General features: G+C 42.1%; 1 protein-coding gene across 1 annotated transcript in view; it reads left to right on the forward strand.

Annotated features, from left to right (window-relative positions):
• The first annotated feature begins 9,547 nt into the window (after positions 1-9,547).
• The window catches only part of LOC147034951 (extracellular calcium-sensing receptor-like), a 30,305-nt gene continuing 19,122 nt past the window's right edge, over positions 9,548-20,730 (forward strand). Inside the window, exon 1 of the mRNA XM_085860143.1 lies at positions 9,548-9,826. Within this exon, the coding sequence (XP_085716269.1) occupies positions 9,618-9,826 (209 nt within the window). The 5' untranslated portion in view covers positions 9,548-9,617. The remainder of the gene's footprint in view (positions 9,827-20,730) is intronic.

Genomic DNA, 20,730 nt, shown 5'->3' on the forward strand with positions numbered 1-20,730 from the left:
CTAAATTCGTATTTCAAGAAGAAGGAGGAACACAGGGTGATGTACAAGAGTGGAGGAAAGTGCTCACAGGTGGATTACATCTTAAGCAGGAGATGCAACCTGAAAGAGATTAGAGACTGTAAGGTGGTGGCAGGGGAGAGTGTAGTTCGACAGCATCGATTGGTGGTCTGTAGGATGATTTTGGAGGTGAGGTTGAAGAAGAGAGTGAGGTCTGAACCAAGGACCAGATGGTGGAAGCTGAATGAGGAAGACAGTTGCGTGAAATTTAGGGAGGAGGTGAGACAGGCGTTGGATGGTGGTAAAGATGGGTGGGATGATTGGGCAACTACAGCAGAAGTGGTGAGGGAGATAGCTAGGAAGGTACTTGGTGTGACTTCTTCACAGAGGAAGGAAGATAAGGAGACTTGGTGGTGTAACGAGGAAGCACAGGAAAGTATAAGGAAGAAGAGGTTGGCGATAAAGAAGTGGGATAGCCAGAGAGATGAAGAAAGTTGACAGGAGTACAAGGGGTGGCGGCGTAAGGCGAAGAGAGAGGTGGCAAAGGCTAAGGAAAGGCATATGACGAGCTGTATGAGAAGTTGGATACAAAGGAAGGGGAAAAGGATTTGTCCCGATTGGCCAGACAGAGGCACCGAGCTGGGAAGGATGTGCTGCAGGTCAGGGTGATAAAGGACGCAAATGGGAATGTGCTGAGAAGCGAGGAGAGTGTGTTGAGAAGGTGGATGGAGTACTTTGAGGAGCTGATGAATGAAGAAAATGAGAGAGAGAGAAGGTTGGAAGAGGTGGAGATAGTGAATCAGGAAGTGGGGTGGATCAGTAAGGATGAAGTGAGGACTGCGATGAAGAGGATGAAAAGTGGAAAGCTGGTTGGCCCAGATGATATACCAGTGGAGGCTTGGAAGTGTTTTGGAGAGATGGCAGTGGGGTTGTTAACCAGATTGTTCAATAAAATCTTGGAAAGTGAGAGGATGCCGGAGGAGTGGAGATTAAGTGCACTGGTTCCGATTTTCAACAACAAGGGTGATGTGCAGAGCTGTGGTAATTACAGAGGGATAAAGTTGTTAAGCCACACCATGAACTCATGAAGTTGTGGGAAAGAGTAGTGGAAGCAAGGTTGAGAGGAGAGGTGACGATCTGTGAGCAGCAATATGGGTTTATGCCAGGAAGGAGCACCACTGATGGAATGTTTGCTTTGAGAATGTTGAAGGAGAAGTATAGGGAAGGCCAGAAGGAGTTGCATTGTGTGTTTGTGGATTTAGAGAAAGCTTATGATAGGGTGCCAAGAGAGGAGTTGTGGCATTGTATGAGGAATTTGGGAGTGGCAGAGAAGTATGTGAGGGTGGTGCAGGATATGTATAAGGACAGTGTGACAGCGGTGAGGTGTGCGGTAGGAATGACGGACTGGTTTAACTTAAAAGTGGGATTGCACCAAGGATCGACTCTGAGCCCTTTCCTGTTTGCAATGGTGATGGACAGGTTGACAGACGAGATCAGAGTGGAGTCACCATGGACTATGATGTTTGCGAATGACATCATAATCTGTAGGGAGAGTAGGGAGCAGGCTGAGGCGAGCCTCGAGAGGTGGAGGTACGCACTGGAGAGAAGGGGAATGATAGTCAGTAGGAGTAAGACGGAGTTCATGTGCGTAAATGAGAGAGAGGGTGGTGGTATGGTGCGGTTGCAAGCACTTGAGGTGGGGAAGGTGGATGGGTTAAATACTTGGGATCAACTGTCCAAAGTAACGGAGAATGTGGGAGAGAAGTTAAAAAGAGAGTGCAGGCAGGACGGAGTGAGTGGAGAAGAGTTGCAGGAGTGATTTGTGACAGAAGGGTAGCTGCAAGAGTGAAAGGGAAAGTATATAAGACGGTAGTGAGACCAGCTATGTTTTACGGTTTGGAGGCGGTGGCGCTGACAAAAAGACAGGAAGCGGAGCTGGAGGTGGCAGAGTTAAAGATGCTGCGATTCTCGTTGGGAGTGATGAGGATGGATAGGATAAGGAATGAGTATATTAGAGGGACAGCGCAGGAAGGACGTTTTGGAGACAAAGTAAGAGAGGTGAGATTGAGATGGTTTGGACATGTCCACAGGAGGGAAGCGGATTATATCGGGAGAAGGATTCTGAGGGTGGAGCCGCCAGGTAGGAGGAGAAGAGGAAGGCCAAATCAGAGGTTCATGGATGCGATGAGGGTGGACATGCGGGTGGTTGGAGTGTCAATGGAAGATGTGGAGGATAGAGCGAAATGGAGATGTATGATCCGCTGTGGCGACCCCTAACGGGAGCAGCCGAAAGAAGAAGAAGAGATGGTCAGGCAACCCCCAGGTTACTTTTGAAAACTCTGGGAAGTACAACAGCTTAATGGAGATTTTTCATCATGATGGTTTCCCGCACCAAGTTAGCAGTTCTTTATGCCTCATTCACACATTTTTACATGTCTTCTAAACATTTTTTGAGGCCCCTGCGGAATGTGATGCCCTCAGCTGTTGCTTGTTTAGCTTATGCCTCAATCCGGCACTACATCTCCACCTCTCCTTCATGTTACTCTCATTCTTATTTCTTTTCTGCTGTTGGTGTTTTCTTCTTTCTATTTTGTTCCCTTTCATTCTACTGTCGCTCTTCCATGAGCCTTATTCATGCATACAACAAAAATTAATGACATGGTGTAACTTTGAAAGAGTGTCGCAAGAACAATCAGTTCAGTATTGATATTTTCAGTGATTGTAACCCTTCCAGTTCTTAGAGCTCTCAAAAGATCAACTGAAAAGTTGGCAATTTAATTCTCTACATTTATTTATTTATGTCTGAACATTATGGAAACAAAAACAACTGATCACCAACTATTTGCATACATATTGAGGGAAGAGGTGTGGGGGTGGGTGGTCGGAGGGATACCCAATGTCAGGTGAAAAGCACAAAAAAAAAATTCACCAACCCTCCCCATAATGAGGGTGAGGAGATGATGCAATTTTCACCTGCACATGTGGAAAAGTGCAAATATGTTTTTGTTTTTTTTGTATACATTGTCGAGGCTCGTATGAGAACGAACACACAACGCAAAACAGGTGGGGGGAGGGGGCAGGATAAAAAAGAAGTGGGAGAGGGAAGGACAAAACAGTGGGGATCAGAGACATTAGGAGATCTGGTGAAGGGAAAAGGATGGGGCGTGGAACACGGGGTACACAAGATGGAGACCACAGGACTTTCAGGACCTTACACGACAGGGAACTTTCAGGAAGGAAGGCAGGGAATTTGAAGAGAGTGAGTTCGGTGTGGATTAACGGTGGTAGAAAAGATCGTGGTTTTGGATGAGTGAAGGTTAGAGAACGTGGTGGACAGCTGTTTTGAAGACCTGGAGGGAAGAGTGGAATTGAAGAGTGTGGGAGTTTATTCCAAAGGTGAGGAAATAGAGGAATGAAAGAGTGAAGGTGAGCAGTGATTCATGATTTCCATAGTTTTACCAGAAGGGGGTTGCTGGCAGACCTTGAGGGTCCTGGGGAAATATGGGGGGGAGGACATATCGCAAACAAAGCAGGGGTGCGAGATTGAAGAGGAGATGGCAGAAGACAGAAAGACCGACCTGCCTGCAGTGAAAGAGTGAGAGGCCAAAAGACTCAGCCTCATCGCAGGAGATGCCAATGATCCAAAATGCCTTGGTTTCCACAGCGTGAACCCGAGAAAGGTGGGAGGCAGGAGCAGGAGCCCAGAGGAGAGAGCAGTAATCCATCAGGCTGCGGAGAAAAGATTTGTAAGTGGTCAGGAGCTCAGGTGGGCCGAGAAAGGACTTTGCACGATGGAGGATTCCCAGTCGGCGACTTGCTTTGGAGGCCAGGTTTGAAATGTGGCTTTCCCAGGAAAGGTCATGGCCGATAGAGAGACCCAGAAGCTTGAAAGAAAGGACTTCTTCCAGAGGATTGTTGAGAAAGTGGATGAGGAGGTTTCAAAACGGTCTTTTCGGAGAGACAAAGTAAGGGTGTGAGATTTGTCCGGATTGAAAGACATGTTCCATGTGTTGGACCAGTTTGTGATTGTACTCAGATCTGTAGTGAGCGAAGAAGCTGCTGCTTGCCTGTCTGAGGGATAACCGATGGTACGGCAGAGGGTGGAGTCATCAGCAAAGATATATAGAGGATTTTCCAGAGAGTCGGAGAGATCAATGATGAAAACCAGAAAAAGAACAGGGCTCAGAATGTTACCTTGAGGAACTCCAGCCTGGACAGGAAGAGAGGAGCAAGAACTCCATTTATGGCCACACGTTGACTATGACAGGAGAGAAAATCTGCGAGCCATGAGTGGAGATGGCCTTGGATACCATAGGAAGAGAGTTTGGTGAGCAGCGCCGGGTGCAAGACCATGTCAAAAGCAAGTGATATGTCCAGCAATACGGCTCGGATTTGACGTCTGGCATTGAGGACCTCCATCCATTGTTGGGAGAGCAGAAGCAGCTTATCCAGCGTAGAGTGACCTGGTCTGAAAAGAAATTAATGATCGGAAATCAAGCCATTGGAGAAGAGGAAGAATTTAATGTCTGAAGCGATGATGGATTCCATAACCTTGCTGATGATTGGGAGAAGGCTGATTGGTCTGTAGTTGCAGGGATCTGTTTTTGCACCTTTTTATGCAGGGCAGTGATGTTTGCTGATTTCCAAGCAGATGGCAGATGACCTTGAGCAAATGAGAGGGTGAATAGAACGGAGAGAGGGTGATCAATGGCAGAAGAGCCGGTTGTTAGGACACGTTGGCTGATGACGTCTGGACCAGTCGCAGAATCTGAGTCGACCTTTGACAGCAAGCTCTCCACCTTGTCAGGAGAAAAGGACACAGAGTCCAGGGACAGTTGGTTGCACCTGGGTAAGGTGGGTCGAAAAGCAATGGGTCTTCGACACAAGATTTAGCTGCAAAACACCAAGTTTAGGCATTCAGCCTTTTCACGTGCAGTATCAACAGTGTGGCCATTTGAGGTAAGGGAGGGGATGAAGGGGGAACATACACCAAAAACAGATTTGATTAGATGCCACCAGGATTTGAGGAGGGAGGGAGGTTTGAAAGTTCAGACTTGAGCTTCGAAAGATGTTGTTTTCTGGCTCTCCTGGGGGTATATACACACTTGTTCCGAGCTTTTTGGAAGGAACTGAGATTACCCTAAGTTGGGTTTGCTTTCCATGAGGCAAAGGCAAGTTGTTTCAGGACACCTGCCTCACCACAAGCTTCAGTAAACCAAGGGCGTGAGGAAGGGTAGGACAACGGAAGACCAGAGGGGATAAATCTGTGCATGAGGGAGAGCAAGTTTCTTTGAAAGAATTCCCAGGATGAGTTGATGTTGGAGAAAGTAGCGATAGGAGACCAGTCTATAAGTTTGACGGCTGCTTTGAGACCCTGCCAGTCGGCTTGAGTGAAAGGCCAGACTCGACGGCGGTGAGGTGGTTCTCTGGTAATAGCCAGAGAGATGTCCACTTTGACAAGGACGTGGTCAGAAGAACCAATTGGAGTGGAGGAAGAGCAGTGGATATTGTCAAGGAAATTTGTCAAAATCAGATCCAGAAGAGATGGAGTACAATTGGTTGAGATCCGTGTCGGGAAGTTGACCGATTGAGTCAGTCCCAATGAGTCGCAGAAAGCTTTTGCTGAGGTGCGATGACAGGTGAGAGAGGTACCCACACCTAGCCAACTGGCATGATGACAACTGAAGTCGTCACATGTGAGGAAGAGAGAGTTTGGATGAGAAGATAGAATTGGTCCATGGTTTCGGATAGTGAGGTGTCGATGGAGTCTTCACTATTAGGTGGATGGTACAGTACACATATAAACATGAGGTGGGAGTTGAGGGGAAGCCGTAGCCAGAGGTATTCCTGAGGGTGTGGGGGAGTGAGGCCAGTACATGGAGAGTGAGGAATAGAGTCTTTGATGAAGAGAGCAACTCCTCCACCAGGATGAGCCTCAGGTCTGTCATACCGAAGGATGGAGTTACCAGGGAGAGATACTTGGGAGTCAGACGTCGTGGAGGAGGAAAGTTTCTGTTGGGCATATTATGTCTGGTTTGTCAGTGGCAACCTGTATGGAAAGATCTGAACAGTTTGAGCGAAGGCCCCGGATATTTCAGGTCCACACTGTTAATGAAGAGGGAGGGGAGGAGGCTTTGGGTGCAGGGGGTGGGTGGGGAGTGGGAGGATAGGACAAGGGACGAGGGGGGGAGGTAAGGAGGTTTGTTAAAATAGTGTGGGGCATTGCAGAATAGCTCGGGGAGGGGGCTGGATGAGGAGGAGAAAAGGCTTGTGGTGCTGGGGGAGAGGAGGGACCATTGAGGGGGAGGAAGGCAGTTGTGGATTTGAGGAGGTTGAGTAAAGAGATGGAAGTGAGCGGGCAGTGGAAAGAGGCAGCTTTGTGGAAGAGTGGGGGGGGGGCCTTTGAGAAGGATGAGTGAGGGGGGTGAATGGTTGGAGAAAGGTGAGGGGGGAGTTTTTGAGAGAGGTGAGAGGGAGGCTTGGAGGGAGAAGAGTGTGATGGTTGCTTTGAGAGAGAGGGGTGAGAGGGGTGAGTTGGCACTGAAATTGGAAAAAAAGAATGGTTGATGTAAGTGGGAACATTCATGTCAAACTGGGGTTTTTTTTCAAGTTTTGGGTTAGAGATGTGATTTCACACAAATCTTGATGGATGCAATAAAGGCAAATTCAGAAAATGGAGAGACGAAACGCTGTGACAGTTGGATTTTTTTAGGCAAGGTATGAAGGAAAGGTCGAACTGAGAGCAGTTTGTTTAAATACTAGAAGAGTAGGGCATTGTGATACAGTAAAGAGTACCACATGTGTGAAAGAGGAAAATGAAGCATTATAAGAAATCGTTTTTATTATTATTATTATTATTATTATTATTATTATTATTATTATTGTTTGAGAGAGTTTTCATCAGATTCGCTCATGGAAGTGTTGTTGAAAAAAATTGTGAGGTGAATGGTGAAATTGGATGGTAAACATAGGGGATTTAAACAGATCACGTGGTTATGGGAGAAGCACTTGGCTCTGGGAGGTGTATTGTCAGAAGTGAAATTATTTATTTTAAATAAGGATTGCATAACATTTGGAAAAGGGAAGGTTGACGTGAAATCATGGAAGTGTGTGGCGAATTTGGACGGTAAACACAATGTGAAGCTGCTGGGTCGATGAAAAGTACCAGGAAGAGTCGAGAGAGAGACACCTGGTTACAGGTGTCGAGATCGAAAGGATACAAGGAAGATTATGTTTTTTGATGTATTTTTAAAGAACAGGTATGATTCTGGAATGGAAGGTTGTAGATCGGAAGAAATCGTGAAGGTAATGGCGAGAGAGGGTCAACTCAGCACAATAAAGATGGTGTGCCGGCTGGAGGAAGAAGAGGAGGACTCAGAAGAAGAAGAACAAGAAGAAGAAGAAGAATTGAGACTTGTGAGTATGCAAGAAGAAAGGTAGTTATTTTTATTTTTTTGATTTAAGACAAGAAATAGAGTGTTTAGTTGGGAGGGATGGGGGATGTTGGAAAAGTGTGGAAGATATAAATTGAAGGTAATGGGGAGACAATACAAATAAACACGATCATACACCGAGGGGAATGATGGGTTGGCCTCAAGCACTCGGTAAGGCAAGGTCGACGAAAACTCATTAAATACCACGATTTTTGAAACAAAACCGAACTAGGAACATACAGTAACATGCAGGTGAGAAAATAAACAGTTAAAATGGGACAGATAACGACCGGAAACTTAACTTTCAGATTGTCAGCAGAGAGCCCTGAAGGAGACCTGCCAACGCTCCAAAACCCAACATTAGTACATTTTGTCTGCTTTCTTTCATTGTCAGGTGTCCTGAATACTTGTTAAAAGTCTTAAAAATTACACAAACAGAAATGGTAGTAAGGCCTTAAATTCAAGCTTTCTGAACCTTTCTAAATAAGGTTTATGTTCAGTTCTCCCAGAACCGAAGGGCGTGTCAAGAGGCAAAGAGAAACACGGGCTACCAGAATGTCGCCATTGTCCAACAAGCTTTTAATCTGACCATCGCACACCAGGCCTGTCCACACATGCGCAGATGCAACATAGCAATACATCACAGTTTACAATATATATATATATATATATATATATATATATATATATATATATATATATATATATATATATATATATATATATATTTCATAGCAGGAAAACACCACAAACTTCTACTACTGCCAAGTGGGAAAGTTTTATGTCTGATATTTTGACCAATGTGTGGGTCTTTACCCAGAATTGTGCAGTGTAACGACATTAGGTCTCGCCATCTGCTTGTTTCAATAATGTGATGGATGTTTCCTCCCTCTTGCAAAGATACTTAACCCAAGACACATGATGCTGGTGCAGTCCAGGATAGAGACGACTCGGCAGTGCAAACAGCAGACTGGACCCATATTTGGCAGCTGTACTAGTTGGCGGTGCCTTCATTTTCAAAAACAGAGGGATATCCCAATTGATACAAAACTCTATAAAACTTACCAGAGAGGAACACTATCCTCAGCTCACTCGATTTTGGTTAAAATCATGGTATTTTTAGGGTGTATTGTGAACTCAGGATTAATCATAAGCTACTGTCCTTCACAGCCTATGCCTGATGTTGGCTTAATGGTTAGGGTGGTGGGCTTTGGATCTGAGAGTCCTGAGTTCAAATCCCACTCAGCTGTTCAATTAATACCAGGTGGGGTTAACTCGGCCTGTCATCCTTCCAAGGTCGGCAAAATGAGTGCCAGCATGCTGGTATACTGTTTTGGAGTGGCGACCTGTCCAGGATTGTGCCCAATAGCTAAGGAAACTGCTGAAGCAGCACCAACGCTCTGCACAGTGTGTGGTCCCAATCTCCTCCTCCTTCCCAGACTAATTATTGCAACATCTTTGAGTTAGCAATAAGTTTAATAGATAAAATCGAATGGATGACTAAATACTGCATTGGAATAATCAGCCGAAACGAGAACAAAGAAAGATCAAAGGTGGAGTCATCAGGAGGATCCTGCAGAGGATTCAGATTTCAGCTGCGACTCCACAACCCTCAAACCCATCCAAGTACAGCCAAGTGAGCCTTCCGGAAACATTTCTGCAAGAATTCACTTCTGAGAGATAAAGAAAGAGAGAAATAAGCAGTAAAAGAGATAATCGAAAAGAAAAAGCAAGAATTAGAATGAATAAAGAGATATGTGAAAAAGTCGAAAGAGTTTTGAAAGGAATAAAGAACAAAGAGGATTGATTGTTCACATCAGGAATGCATTTTATTTAATTTTATATTTTAGGATCACTTACAGTTTCCAAAGCAGCAGCATGATACCCAAATGGCAAATAATTACCACACCTGGTATGTATTACCATTTATTATGTTAATTGCATTTTCCTGAAATAATGATAACATTAAATAAATCAAAATATGGTTCAAATTTTCCAATGTTATTGACGCAAGTTCCTCATCAATTATAATTATCTAAGCAACATTTACAGATTTTTGGAAATTTAAGGACGTTTCAGACACGAAAGAGATACAACTATGAAGCTTGCATAAAATAAACTGATGACCATTCACTCTTTTGCACAAAGTGATGAGCTCAGTTTTGTGATAACGTATTTATGTAATAAATGCTTCTCAACATGTTGCTTGCTCTGTGGATATCTGCAAATCTTCCTTGCATCGGTGATGGCACAAAAAAATCTCCAACTGAATATGAAAGGAGGAGTATCTCAATGGACGGGAACATCATATTTGGTGGCATTTTTCCTATTCACAGTTCAATGTTTCAAAATGATCTAACATTGAAAGATATTCCTCCAAAACGCGCATGTACCTGGTAAGTTTTTATGGGACTATGAGCATCATTAAGCAGTTTAGTTTGCATTAAAATGTTGAAAGCCTATATCTAGGTGTAATATCAATTTATGATGTATTAGTGAAAACATTAATAGAACAATATATTCATCAATGCTAAATCATGCAATTTATCATGTAAACTTTCAAGGTTTAAACATTTTCCATGTTTTTAATTACCATTTCATAGTCACAAACTTAAATTTACTCATGCTTGAATTTCAATGGCATTCTACTGATGTATTTAAACCTCTTCTTTCATCACTTGTCTAAGAGATCATCTATTTATTACATGTGCAAATTTGTCAGAATAATGACTGCTCCTTCCCAATTAATACCTTTATTTACCCACCATATATGCATTGGTCCTCTCTCTCCAGCTTCTCACTTCCCCTCCATTTGATAAATGCATTTGAACCGAGTTTTCATTAATTAATATCACACGTTCAGAGATGAGAAAATATATTCATTCATAGCTTATAGGTAAACAATATTTGTTTCCTGAAAAAAAAGGGACGAAAGGCAAATTTGGCTTTCTTGATTGGAGAAAAAAAGACCAGTTAGAGGATTACATTTTAAGAAAGGATCAAGGAAAGTAGAAGAAAATTATAAGCCAGTCCATTTAGATTCAACAGTCGAGAAAACAAATACACTGCCTATGATGATAGCAAAGTAAGATGAAACCTTACTACAGTTTCGGAAGTGTGTGTGTGTGTGTGTGTGTGTATGTGTGTGTGTATGTGTGTGTGTGTGTGTGTGTGTGTGTGTGTGTGTGTGTGTGTGTGTGTGTGTGTGTGTGTGTGTGTGTGTGTGTGTGTGTGTGTGGGTGTTGATGTCAGTCTTGGTTCCATCCATCCATCCATTGGGACCATACTCTGTGCAGAGCGTTGGTGTTGCCTAAGCAGTCTTCTTGGCTATTAGGCACAATCTTGGACGGGTCGCCACTCTGACACAGGACAACAGCAAGCTGGCACTCATTTTGCTGACCTTGGAAGCAAGACAGGCAGAGTCAACCCCACCTAGTATTAAAGAACATGATTTGAACTCAGGATCTTTGGATCCCAAGCCGACCACCCAAACCATTAAGCCAACACCAGGTATGGTCTTGGTTGTTATCTTCATATGCAGGTTTCAGAAGGTGGTACAGAGTCCTCTGACGTATTTTTCTCCATTTGGGTAAAATATCTCCATTCTTGCACCAAGCTGTGAAGTTTTGTTGTTCTCAAAGTTTTATTCGGAGTGCTCTTTTCAGGATCGGCACTGAGACCCAGACAGCTTCCAACTGTAGTTTGTTTGTAGCAATATTCCCTGGGATGGCTTTTGAGATATCCTCATGGTTCTTCTTTATTATTCCATAGCTACAATTATCACTGGTGCAATTTCAGTGCTCTTCAGTTTCGAGGATATTTTGAATTAATTTTTGAGATCCTGGGATTTGTCATTTTTTTGATTTGTGTGTTGTTTCGGCCAAAATCCCGTGGTGCTGACACCTAAATTTACCAATGCCATCTTTTCTGTTTTGTATCTAAGTACTATATCTGGTTGCATTGCTTTGTTTTCTGTAGTCATACATGATGGGATCATCAGGTTGTATGTGAGCATTATGTCCTTGTTTTCAATCATCACTTTTGGATCACATTTCCATGAGTTTTCGGGAACTGGGATATGGGAATTTTTTGTAGATGTTCAAGTGGATTACTCTACATATGTTGCTGCATCTTTCTGTTTCCAGTTGTTCTGACGTTTTTTTTTAAACATAATGAAAAGAGGTGACACATGCTTTCTGTTTCTATCTTGCAGAACCCACAGCTTTCCTACTGGCCCAGTAACACCATTTTCAAGCATTTGTTATAGTGTGCCTGGTCTTGGGCATTTAATATGATTTGTTCTGTATCCCAGTTGAACTGACCTCTTCTTCGCCATTCCATTGAGCCTTCTTTGTCTATGTCCAATCTGTTCAAGGCGTTTTTTTAATATCTCCCTGCTCGTTTGTTATTCTCCCAGTTGTCGCCATACATCTGTTGATATTTTGCCTCCTATTTTCTTTTGTTGCAATTGATGTGGCTGTATTCATTGCTTTTTCTGTTTCATGCATGACATATTCTATTTGCACCTGTTTTTGATTTTGCAAGGTGGGTGAGAGATACCTTTTCTGACTTGCTGCCTTCATGTCTTGGAATGCACTGATTTTTGTGGAACATTTTGTGGATGGTGAAGAGTTTTCTTGTTTTGATCAACATAGTTTGTTGATTTCCGATTGTGGCCAGTTTATTATTCTGCAACTGTATTGGAACACTCGTTCTGCAAGTTGGTTTATGACTTTCATTTTGTTTCTTGGGGAGAAGTATGTTTTCAGGAACTACCTTGTTCTCTGCAGGTTTTGGTAATTGTTTTGTCCATTTGTTTGAGACATATTTGGTAGCCCTCTTAAACTCCGAGGTATTTGTCTGATGCTTCTTTTTCAAGCATTATTTCATTTATGTCGATTTTTATGTTGTCCATTTTGGTTGGTGAATCTTGTACGAATGTGCACTTGGCACACTTATCTAGGCCAAATTCCATTTGAATATCTTCGGAGCAGAGTTGGCTACTTGAGTTGGCGACTCGAACATGAGTCGCAAAACTTTGTGAATTGTCGAAGTTAACTTGAGAATCAGACTTGGAACTTGGTGTCTGTGGACTTGCCACTTCGTTTACGATTGGAGCTTTTAATGACTTGTTGACAATGTTCAAAAACTAATCGTTTGATAAGAATATTAAAGCGGGGCTAAAAATAAATGGGAAATTATTTTCAGTTGTGGCCATACACAGTTCGGTCAATGACGACTTGTACGTGTACATGTGCAGTGCGCCAGCGCTCGCAGCTGCTGGGTTGTATACCGTTTGCCACAAAGGTAAAAGGAAGTGTCCATTCTCCAGACAGCACACCACATCCAAGCGGCAAGCAACAATCTTACCAACGTGGGAAGCAACATTATTCAAACAATGAACATTTGTGCCAGGGGAAACTTGACCTCTGATCTGTAACCCCATGCATGTCCTAACCTGATAAAAATTATTTTATGACAATTCAAATATGTCAGTTGACTTGGATTATTTCAACTTCATCAATATTTGTAAATTGTATCACGACTTATCTTTTTAAAAGGAAAACATAAAACAGTACACTATCTTATAAGACAATAATTGAAGTAAATAAGTTGAATGTTTCATTTTAACATACATAATAAATACACAAGTAAGTTATTAAAATCTCCTTACTTGTTCCACATCGTATGCTTTGGTTCAAAATGTAAACCATTTAAACATAAGCTGAGGTTATTGACTAGTCTCATGTACACATGTTCAAGAAGGTACGCTATCTGTATGAGATGAAAATTTAACATTAACATATTTTGTTCAGAGAAAAGAAAAAAAAAATGCACTGCATGAAATTGACAAATAAAAACTTGAGCTAATCACCTTTTTATAACATATGTTGCAATAAATGAAGCCTGTGTCTTAATTCCATGATAGCTTGCACTCCAAGCTGATTTATAAGTAAATGTTGGACTTGACACAAGTTGAAGTAATACTATGGTGACTTGAGACTTGACTTGCTCACAATTTCTTGAGACTTGACTTGGACCTGGCCCAAATAATTTCATAACATCTCTGCTTCGGAGTACTGTTTCATAAACTTATTTTGCTCTGGCAATTTTTTCATCATTATGTGCAAAGATTTAAATCATCCCTGTACAGTATTGTCTCACCTTTCCTGTTTCTTTGGACATTCTTCTCTTGGATGTTAGGGTGTATCTGTGTCCTTGCTCATTAATGAAGTTGCTCAGTGAGTCCACAGCCAGGTAAAACAGGAGGGGTGAAAGGCTATCTCCTCTAAGATCCTGTGATGTATATTCACTCTTGGTATTTCAATATTTTCTTTCAAGCCAAATTCTATTTGAATGTTTTGGAGCAACGTTTCACTAATTTCAGTTGTTCTTCCAATTTTTTGTCATTTGGTGCAAATAGTTTTATATCATCCATGCAATATTAATGCGGTATTCCAGATCTCCATTGCTTTCTCAATCAGTTTGATTATCGGGGATTGATCTTGAACATTTGCATGCATTTATCTTCCATGAATGTGAGAAAATATAAAAACCTTTTTTTATAGTCGATCCAGGCATTGGATAATTTGATTCTTTTCATTTTACAATTTTCGAGTATGGCATTGTTTAATATTAGGTGGTCTATTGTTCCTAGCATCCTCTCTTACATCCCTTCTGTTCTGCCTCTCGGCCTCCTTGTTGTGTTCGGTAGTGGTACATCATTTCTGTGATGATGCCCATTCAAAGTTTTTATGTTGTTGGTAGATGTGGTATTGGCCTACTCTATATTTGTGAGGCAGTTGGGTTTCTTACAATTTTGGGATGAGGAAGGTGTTACCTTCTGTGAGCCACTCTTCCATTGTTGACTTTGTCCTTTTTTTTTCCCCTTGCTTTTCTACTTTTTGTTTGCTTTTGGCAACCATTACCTCTGGGTCTTTGTCCTTCAATATATATATATATATATATATTGAATATATATATATATATATATATATATATATATATATATATATATATATATATATATATATATATTGTTGTTTGGATTCTCTTAATTATCTTTGGGCTTCAGTTTTCCATTCTGAAAGGCCGCATTTGTTCCGTTTCAGGTCTCAGTTGTCCCTGTGTCATTAGTCTCTTTATATATGGTGGTGCTTATTCTTTGTCTTTAGAGCCTGGTTTGTTCTTCATAAAGCGTTGTTTGCCTGTTACATTTTAATGAAGTAGTGCATGCCCGTACCTGCGTGGCCATAAGTGGAAAAAAGAAAAAGAAAAAAAAAAGAAGAATTGTGATGTCATAGCACCGTGTCCTGTCATTGGTTTGGTAAATAAATGGCCATAACTTGGGAACCACTTGTCCAATTAATATCAAACCTTGAAATGGCACATCCACAGGGCCCCAACAAAATATACCTGACAAGTTTCAATTAGATCGGACCAGTGGTTGTCGAGAAACAGCAGTCACAGACAGACACACAGAGATTGCTGGAATTATCGATAGAAGAATGAGCAGTGTCGGTGCAAAGCATAAGGTATTGATTTCCTTCAAGGGGGATGATTTTGGTATCATTCTTCTGAGTCCTCTGTTGGTTCTCTTTCTGAATATATTTGTCCATTTGTTGTTTTATATTCTACGAGAAGGGGTACCTGGCGTTGCCTGGTGCTGTTCGAATCCTGTTGCTGTTTTTAAGAAGAAAAAAAATTCTATTTTATTTTGTGGGTGCCTATAACACTTCCCTAAACACATGAAGCAATGAGTTTGCGGATCGTTTAATATTACTTTTCATTGAGCAGAAAATGCTTAGGTACTACAGAGCAAGTAATAATTTTTAAAAATCTATATTTAAAAAAAAATTCAAACTTCGGTTTTTCAAATACATTTCCCACCCCTCACTGATGAATCTCTGAAAGTTTGACAAAGACCCGTTTGGCCATTAATGAGGAAAATGGCGACACACACACACTAAACGACTCTCTTATAGTACAGATAGCAGAGTACCCACCCTCTGGGTGGATCGAGTTTGTGCATTACTTGCTGAAAAAAAGTAGTTTGTGTTTTGCAAGAAGACTATAGATGTTTGTGTGGTGTGCACTTAAAAGGTTCTCTGGTCTCAAGGTCTAATGGGTAAGTTCCAATCGTATTTTGTGTCGAAACTCCAAAGGGTAAAAAAAAAGGTTTAATCTCTCAAGCAAGTAAAAAGGGTCTAAAAGTGTACAAAGTGGTCTAAAGCTCTAAATGATCAAGGAGCCTTGCTGTCTAATCTGTCTGAAGGGTGCAAGGCATCTAAATGATGTTCAAGTCTAAGCGATCGAAAGGTCGACACACAGTCAAATGGATGCAGCAACGTGCTGCTCCAGCACATGCTCCCATACCTGACCTGTCAAGAGGGACTTTAGGTGTTTAAAGGTCTAAAGGTTATCGGGTCTAAAGGGTACAAAATTTTTAAAGGGCAAAGGGATCTAAAGGTGTCTAACTTGTCGAAAAGGTCTTAAAGATCAAGGGGGCCTTAAGAGTCTTTGGGTCCTTCAGGGTCTTAAGGGGGTCTTCTGGGTCATAAGGGTCTTATGGGTCTTTGAGGTTTAAAGGGACTCAGGGGACTTGCAGGTCTTTGGAATCTAAAGGGTCTTTGGAGTCTTATAGGGTTTAGGGGTCTCAGAGGTCTTGACGGGTCTTAAAAGGTCAAAGGGGTCTCAGCATTCCAAAGGCTAGAAAGGTTTAAAAGGTACATTCCAATGGTATGTAATTAATAGAAGTACGTGAAATCAGGATTACACGTCCGTACGTGTAATTAACTGACGTTCAATCAGGACGTAATCAATAGACATAATATACAGGAGACACATGACTTCACAGACAGTCGGACTGTGTATTTCACTTTGTGCATACGTTTCTGGTCCGCTGGAGGAAAAGGCATAACCTGGTTTAAGGCCCTGTCACACCTTCACGATTTAGCCAGCGTATGCCGACGTATGAAAAATTTGTCTAAAACGCTGGCACACGTCGAATACGTATGGGTAAGTTTTGTATGTGTTAAGAGCACGCTGGCATACGTCGTAGTACGCTGGCATACGTCGTAGTATGCTGGCAATCGTTGTAGTATGCCGAGCTGTTAGACAAATTTTCCATGCTTGAAATTTTTCGATGTATGCCAGCGTATGACTCACACGTTCCGCATAAGCTGGCAATGAGTTGTAGGCACGTTACGGAATCGTTGACACACGTCGACACACATTTCTTGTAAGTTACTCATAAGTCGAAACACATCGAGGTAATATTTAGCATACCCGAAACTTATTTCTAACCTATGAGTAACCTTCATGTAGGCACGTTACGTGATCGTTGACACACGTCGACACATGTTACGCGATCCTTGACAGACGTCGACACATGTTACTTGTAAGTTAGTCATAAGTCGAAACACATCGAGGTAATGGTTGGCGTCAGTGTTCCAGACTCCCTGGTTTTTTTTTTTTCCTTCTTCGGTATGACGTGATGTTGACACTTCAATTTCTAGTGCGGTTATAATATAATATAATTAATAGGCTGCCGCTCAACAATTTAAATCATAATAGCACGAGAAATCGAAGTGTCAACATCACCGTCATACCGAAGAAAAAAAAAAACCAGGGAGTCTAGAACACTGAAGCTAACCATTACCTTGACGTGTTTCGACTTATGAGTAACTTACAAGTTACGTGTGTCGACGTGTGTCAACGATCGCGTAATGTGCCTACAACTTATGGCCAGCGTATGCGGAATGTGTGTCATATGCCGAGTACGTCGAAAAATTTTCAACATGCTGAAAATTTGTCGACGTACTCGGTGTACTATGATGTATGCCAGCGTGCTTCAGCATGCCCTTAACATGTACAAAACTTACCCATAACGTATTCGACGTGTGCCAGAGTATTCGGCAAATTTTTCATATGTTGGCATACGCTGGCTAAAACGTCAAGGTGTGACAGCGGCTTGACATTTCGATGTCTCGTGCGGTTATGATTTGAATCGTCGAGCCGCAGCATATTAATAGCTTATGCCACGTGATCGTCGGCGATACGCTGCCGCACTATGCATAAGTTAGACTATTGTTGGGCATAGGTTGTGAACGCCGACAACACGCTCAGCATTCGTTGATATACTTATCTATATATTATCGAAACGTTCTCTGTACGTTACTAATACGTGATGCATATGTCCATCTCTTTCTGAATACGTCCAAAATGGGGAAAAAAACATCAATATTTCAGCATACCCCAGCGTTTTACAAACATTGTGATACCTTGCCATACGCTGACTAAAACGTCAAGGTTTGTCAGCGCCTTAATGGGTGGTGCTTGTGATACTGGGGGAAAAGGGGAAGGCGTGGCTTATAGAATGGGTGTTGCTTGCAACACACAAATAGGAACCGAGCTTATATTTAACATAGACTTGTGGTCTTTCCCTGAGTGGTACCAATCTCATCTCCTCTATTTTCTTGCCCAACTCTTCTTCCAGTCTCTGCTGCTCATCGTCATCCTTATCTTCTTGCTTTTTTCCACTCAGTTGTTCTCCCCTTTTATCCCTACCATCATCATATACCATTATTGCTAAGCTGGATTCATGGTTAAGGTGGCTGGCTTAAGATCTAAGGGTCTTGAGTTTGAGCCCCTGCAGTCATTTATTTAACACAAGGTGGGGTTTTCTCAGCCTGTCATCCTTCCAAGATCAGCAAAATGAGTACCAGTGCACTGGTAACAGAAGGCATTGCATCATCAGCACAGCCGTGCCCCTAGGAAATGATGCAACTAGCAGCCAAAAGATGCATATGAACAACAACAGACATTCCTGCTCCTCTCCCTTCTGGCTGTGAAGGTATAATCTGGCTTTGGTTAGCAGGTTGGACTTGTTCTCTCCCAACGGGTAGGGTTACATAATTATCTCCACCAATGGAGGTGGATAGAGGTTATGCTTTCACTCGTTTGTCTGTCTGTCTGTCTGTCTCTCTGTCTGGCTTTTTGCCTTTCTGTGAGCAGGATATCTCAAAAAGTTAAGGACAAACTCAAATAAAACTTGGTAGACAGGCTGGCTGTGTGATGAGGATGAATTGATTGGATTTTGGTGAAGATCGGATTTTGGTGAAGAGCAATGTAGTAAATATGTGATCCGGTATCCGGATCAGAGAATCTTAAATTCTTTAAGTGATTCTTCACCATTGAGAAATGGGGCCAGAATCTGTATGACATGATATCTCAAAAGATTATGAACAGAGTTGGATGAAACAAAAGGTTATGATTCATTCAGGTCATCAGGCAGTTCTTTGCAGACAAGAGCAGCCATGCAGTGCTGTGAGCCGAAGGCCTTAAACCTGTTTGCACCCCTTAATGATTCACCTCCCCACGTCTCACTGAGTCTTCTCTCTCCAGCCCCACCACTTTTACAACTCCCCTGACATCCCGGGCTCCAGGCTCTCCACTGGAGGCATGATCAGCCGTGGGACGCCATCTCAATAAAGCGTCAAACTGAGATCCACAAGCGCCTTACGGAAATCCATGTCTCCATCCCCCTGCGAGCCTCCCCCCTGCTTCCTCATCACTCACCTCACTCCCAGAGCACTTTCCGCTTATCCCTCCATCCTATCCTCCGGTAAGACCAAGGTACAGGGACTGTTTTTGACGGGCTCAAACAGGGGAAGTGGTAAGAAAGATGCCGAAGTGAGCTGCTTATGTTACCAATATCTTGTGCATTATTTTGTGTGATGCAAGGCAATTGAGTTAAATCGCTTCATCACCAATTTTAAAATTCCTTGAAATATTCCTTGAAACCTCTGCATGAAGTTCTGTGAATGAAGCAAAACTGCAGCCTATACAAACAATGACACATTCAGCAACTCGTATTGATCCAGGCTTACCCTGTTCTTCCCTCCATGGTCCACAAAACCAGTGGCAACCACTCTGAGCATCTCGGCACAAAAATCGTACAGGTTCTCAAGCAGTCCGTTGGAAATGTGAGCAGATGCACAGTACCGTGAGCCATTGGTCTAAAAGCCGTGTATGTGTGTATATTTGTGTGTGTGTGTTTTACATTTATGTACTTCTGATCTGCAGAGTAGTCAGCTGTTTTTGTGGGGGGAGTAGTCAGCTGTTAGGACTACCTCTGAACACGACCTGTGGATGGGACTACCTCGAAGGCATATTGAGTATAACTAATTTAGACTATTTTGATGAAATATCTTTTTGGGTCAATATGAGCAATGTAGTAAATGATATATTTCCGCTTTTTCAGAAATCTTCTGAAAAGACCCCATATACTGTAAGTAGGGTAAGAATACTGATTCTGGCTCACTTTTCCCTATGTAAATGAATGGAGGATTTTCAGCGATTCCCTTTTTTTTCCCTAAAAATAAACCCCCTTTTTATCCCAAGGTATATTTATTTGTCTCCCCTTTTAACCTAGGGGCTCTCTATTCAAATAACCCATACAACAAGATAAAGATTTGTTAAAGGTGATTCTAAAGAAATATCTGAAACGTCTAAGCCTCGGGACACTCTTTATCAAATAACCGATGCATATTGTTTAGCTCACTCATTGAACCTATAAAGATTTGTTCATTCTCAAATTCCTTCAATAGTTTAATTTTCTTTGCACAATAATCCCCATCTAAAATATTGACAAACAAAACATTTGAATCTTTATATTTTTTAAGATACCCCTTTTGTGCTATTACGAAATGATAAACTTCTCTTAATGCTCTTGTTTGACCACCTCCTGAGCCACAGGTTATTTTTGTTAAACCCCTGCTCACTTTTCTTTAAGCCCCGCCCACTTTTCACGAGGTATTCAATAAGCCACGCCCACTTTCCTCTAAGCCCCGCCCACTTTCTGTGGATTTTATAGGCCCCGCCCACTTTAAGCCCCGACCACTTTTGTTAAGCCCCGCCCACTTTTCATGAGGTTTTTATAAGCCACGCCCACTTTTCCTAAGCCCCGCCTACTCTTACATCATTTCCAGTTCATCTCTGACTCACAAAGCAATCACTAGAAAATTCCAGCATGTTATGGTTTTGAAAAATTTCCCAACGAAGGCCTGCGTGAGCTTGCCCAGGGAATTTCCACAGGAAACCACACCCAACAGTCTTTCCCTATAAAAGCCTCATGCCCAGGCTCCATTTTAAACATTTTTTTTGCTGGCAATGGTGTGCTGTGTGCTTGCCTGGAACTCTCAGACTTGTATGGAACTAAACCTTCAAGTTGATGAACTGGATTCAAACCTCTTATCTGTTGAGGTAAGATTTTTATTTTCCTATTTTCAAACTTTGA

This window comes from Eptatretus burgeri, chromosome 1 (assembly GCF_056783735.1).
Source record: "Eptatretus burgeri isolate ZD-2024b chromosome 1, Ebu_testis_v1, whole genome shotgun sequence".
NCBI lineage: Eukaryota > Metazoa > Chordata > Myxini > Myxiniformes > Myxinidae > Eptatretus > Eptatretus burgeri.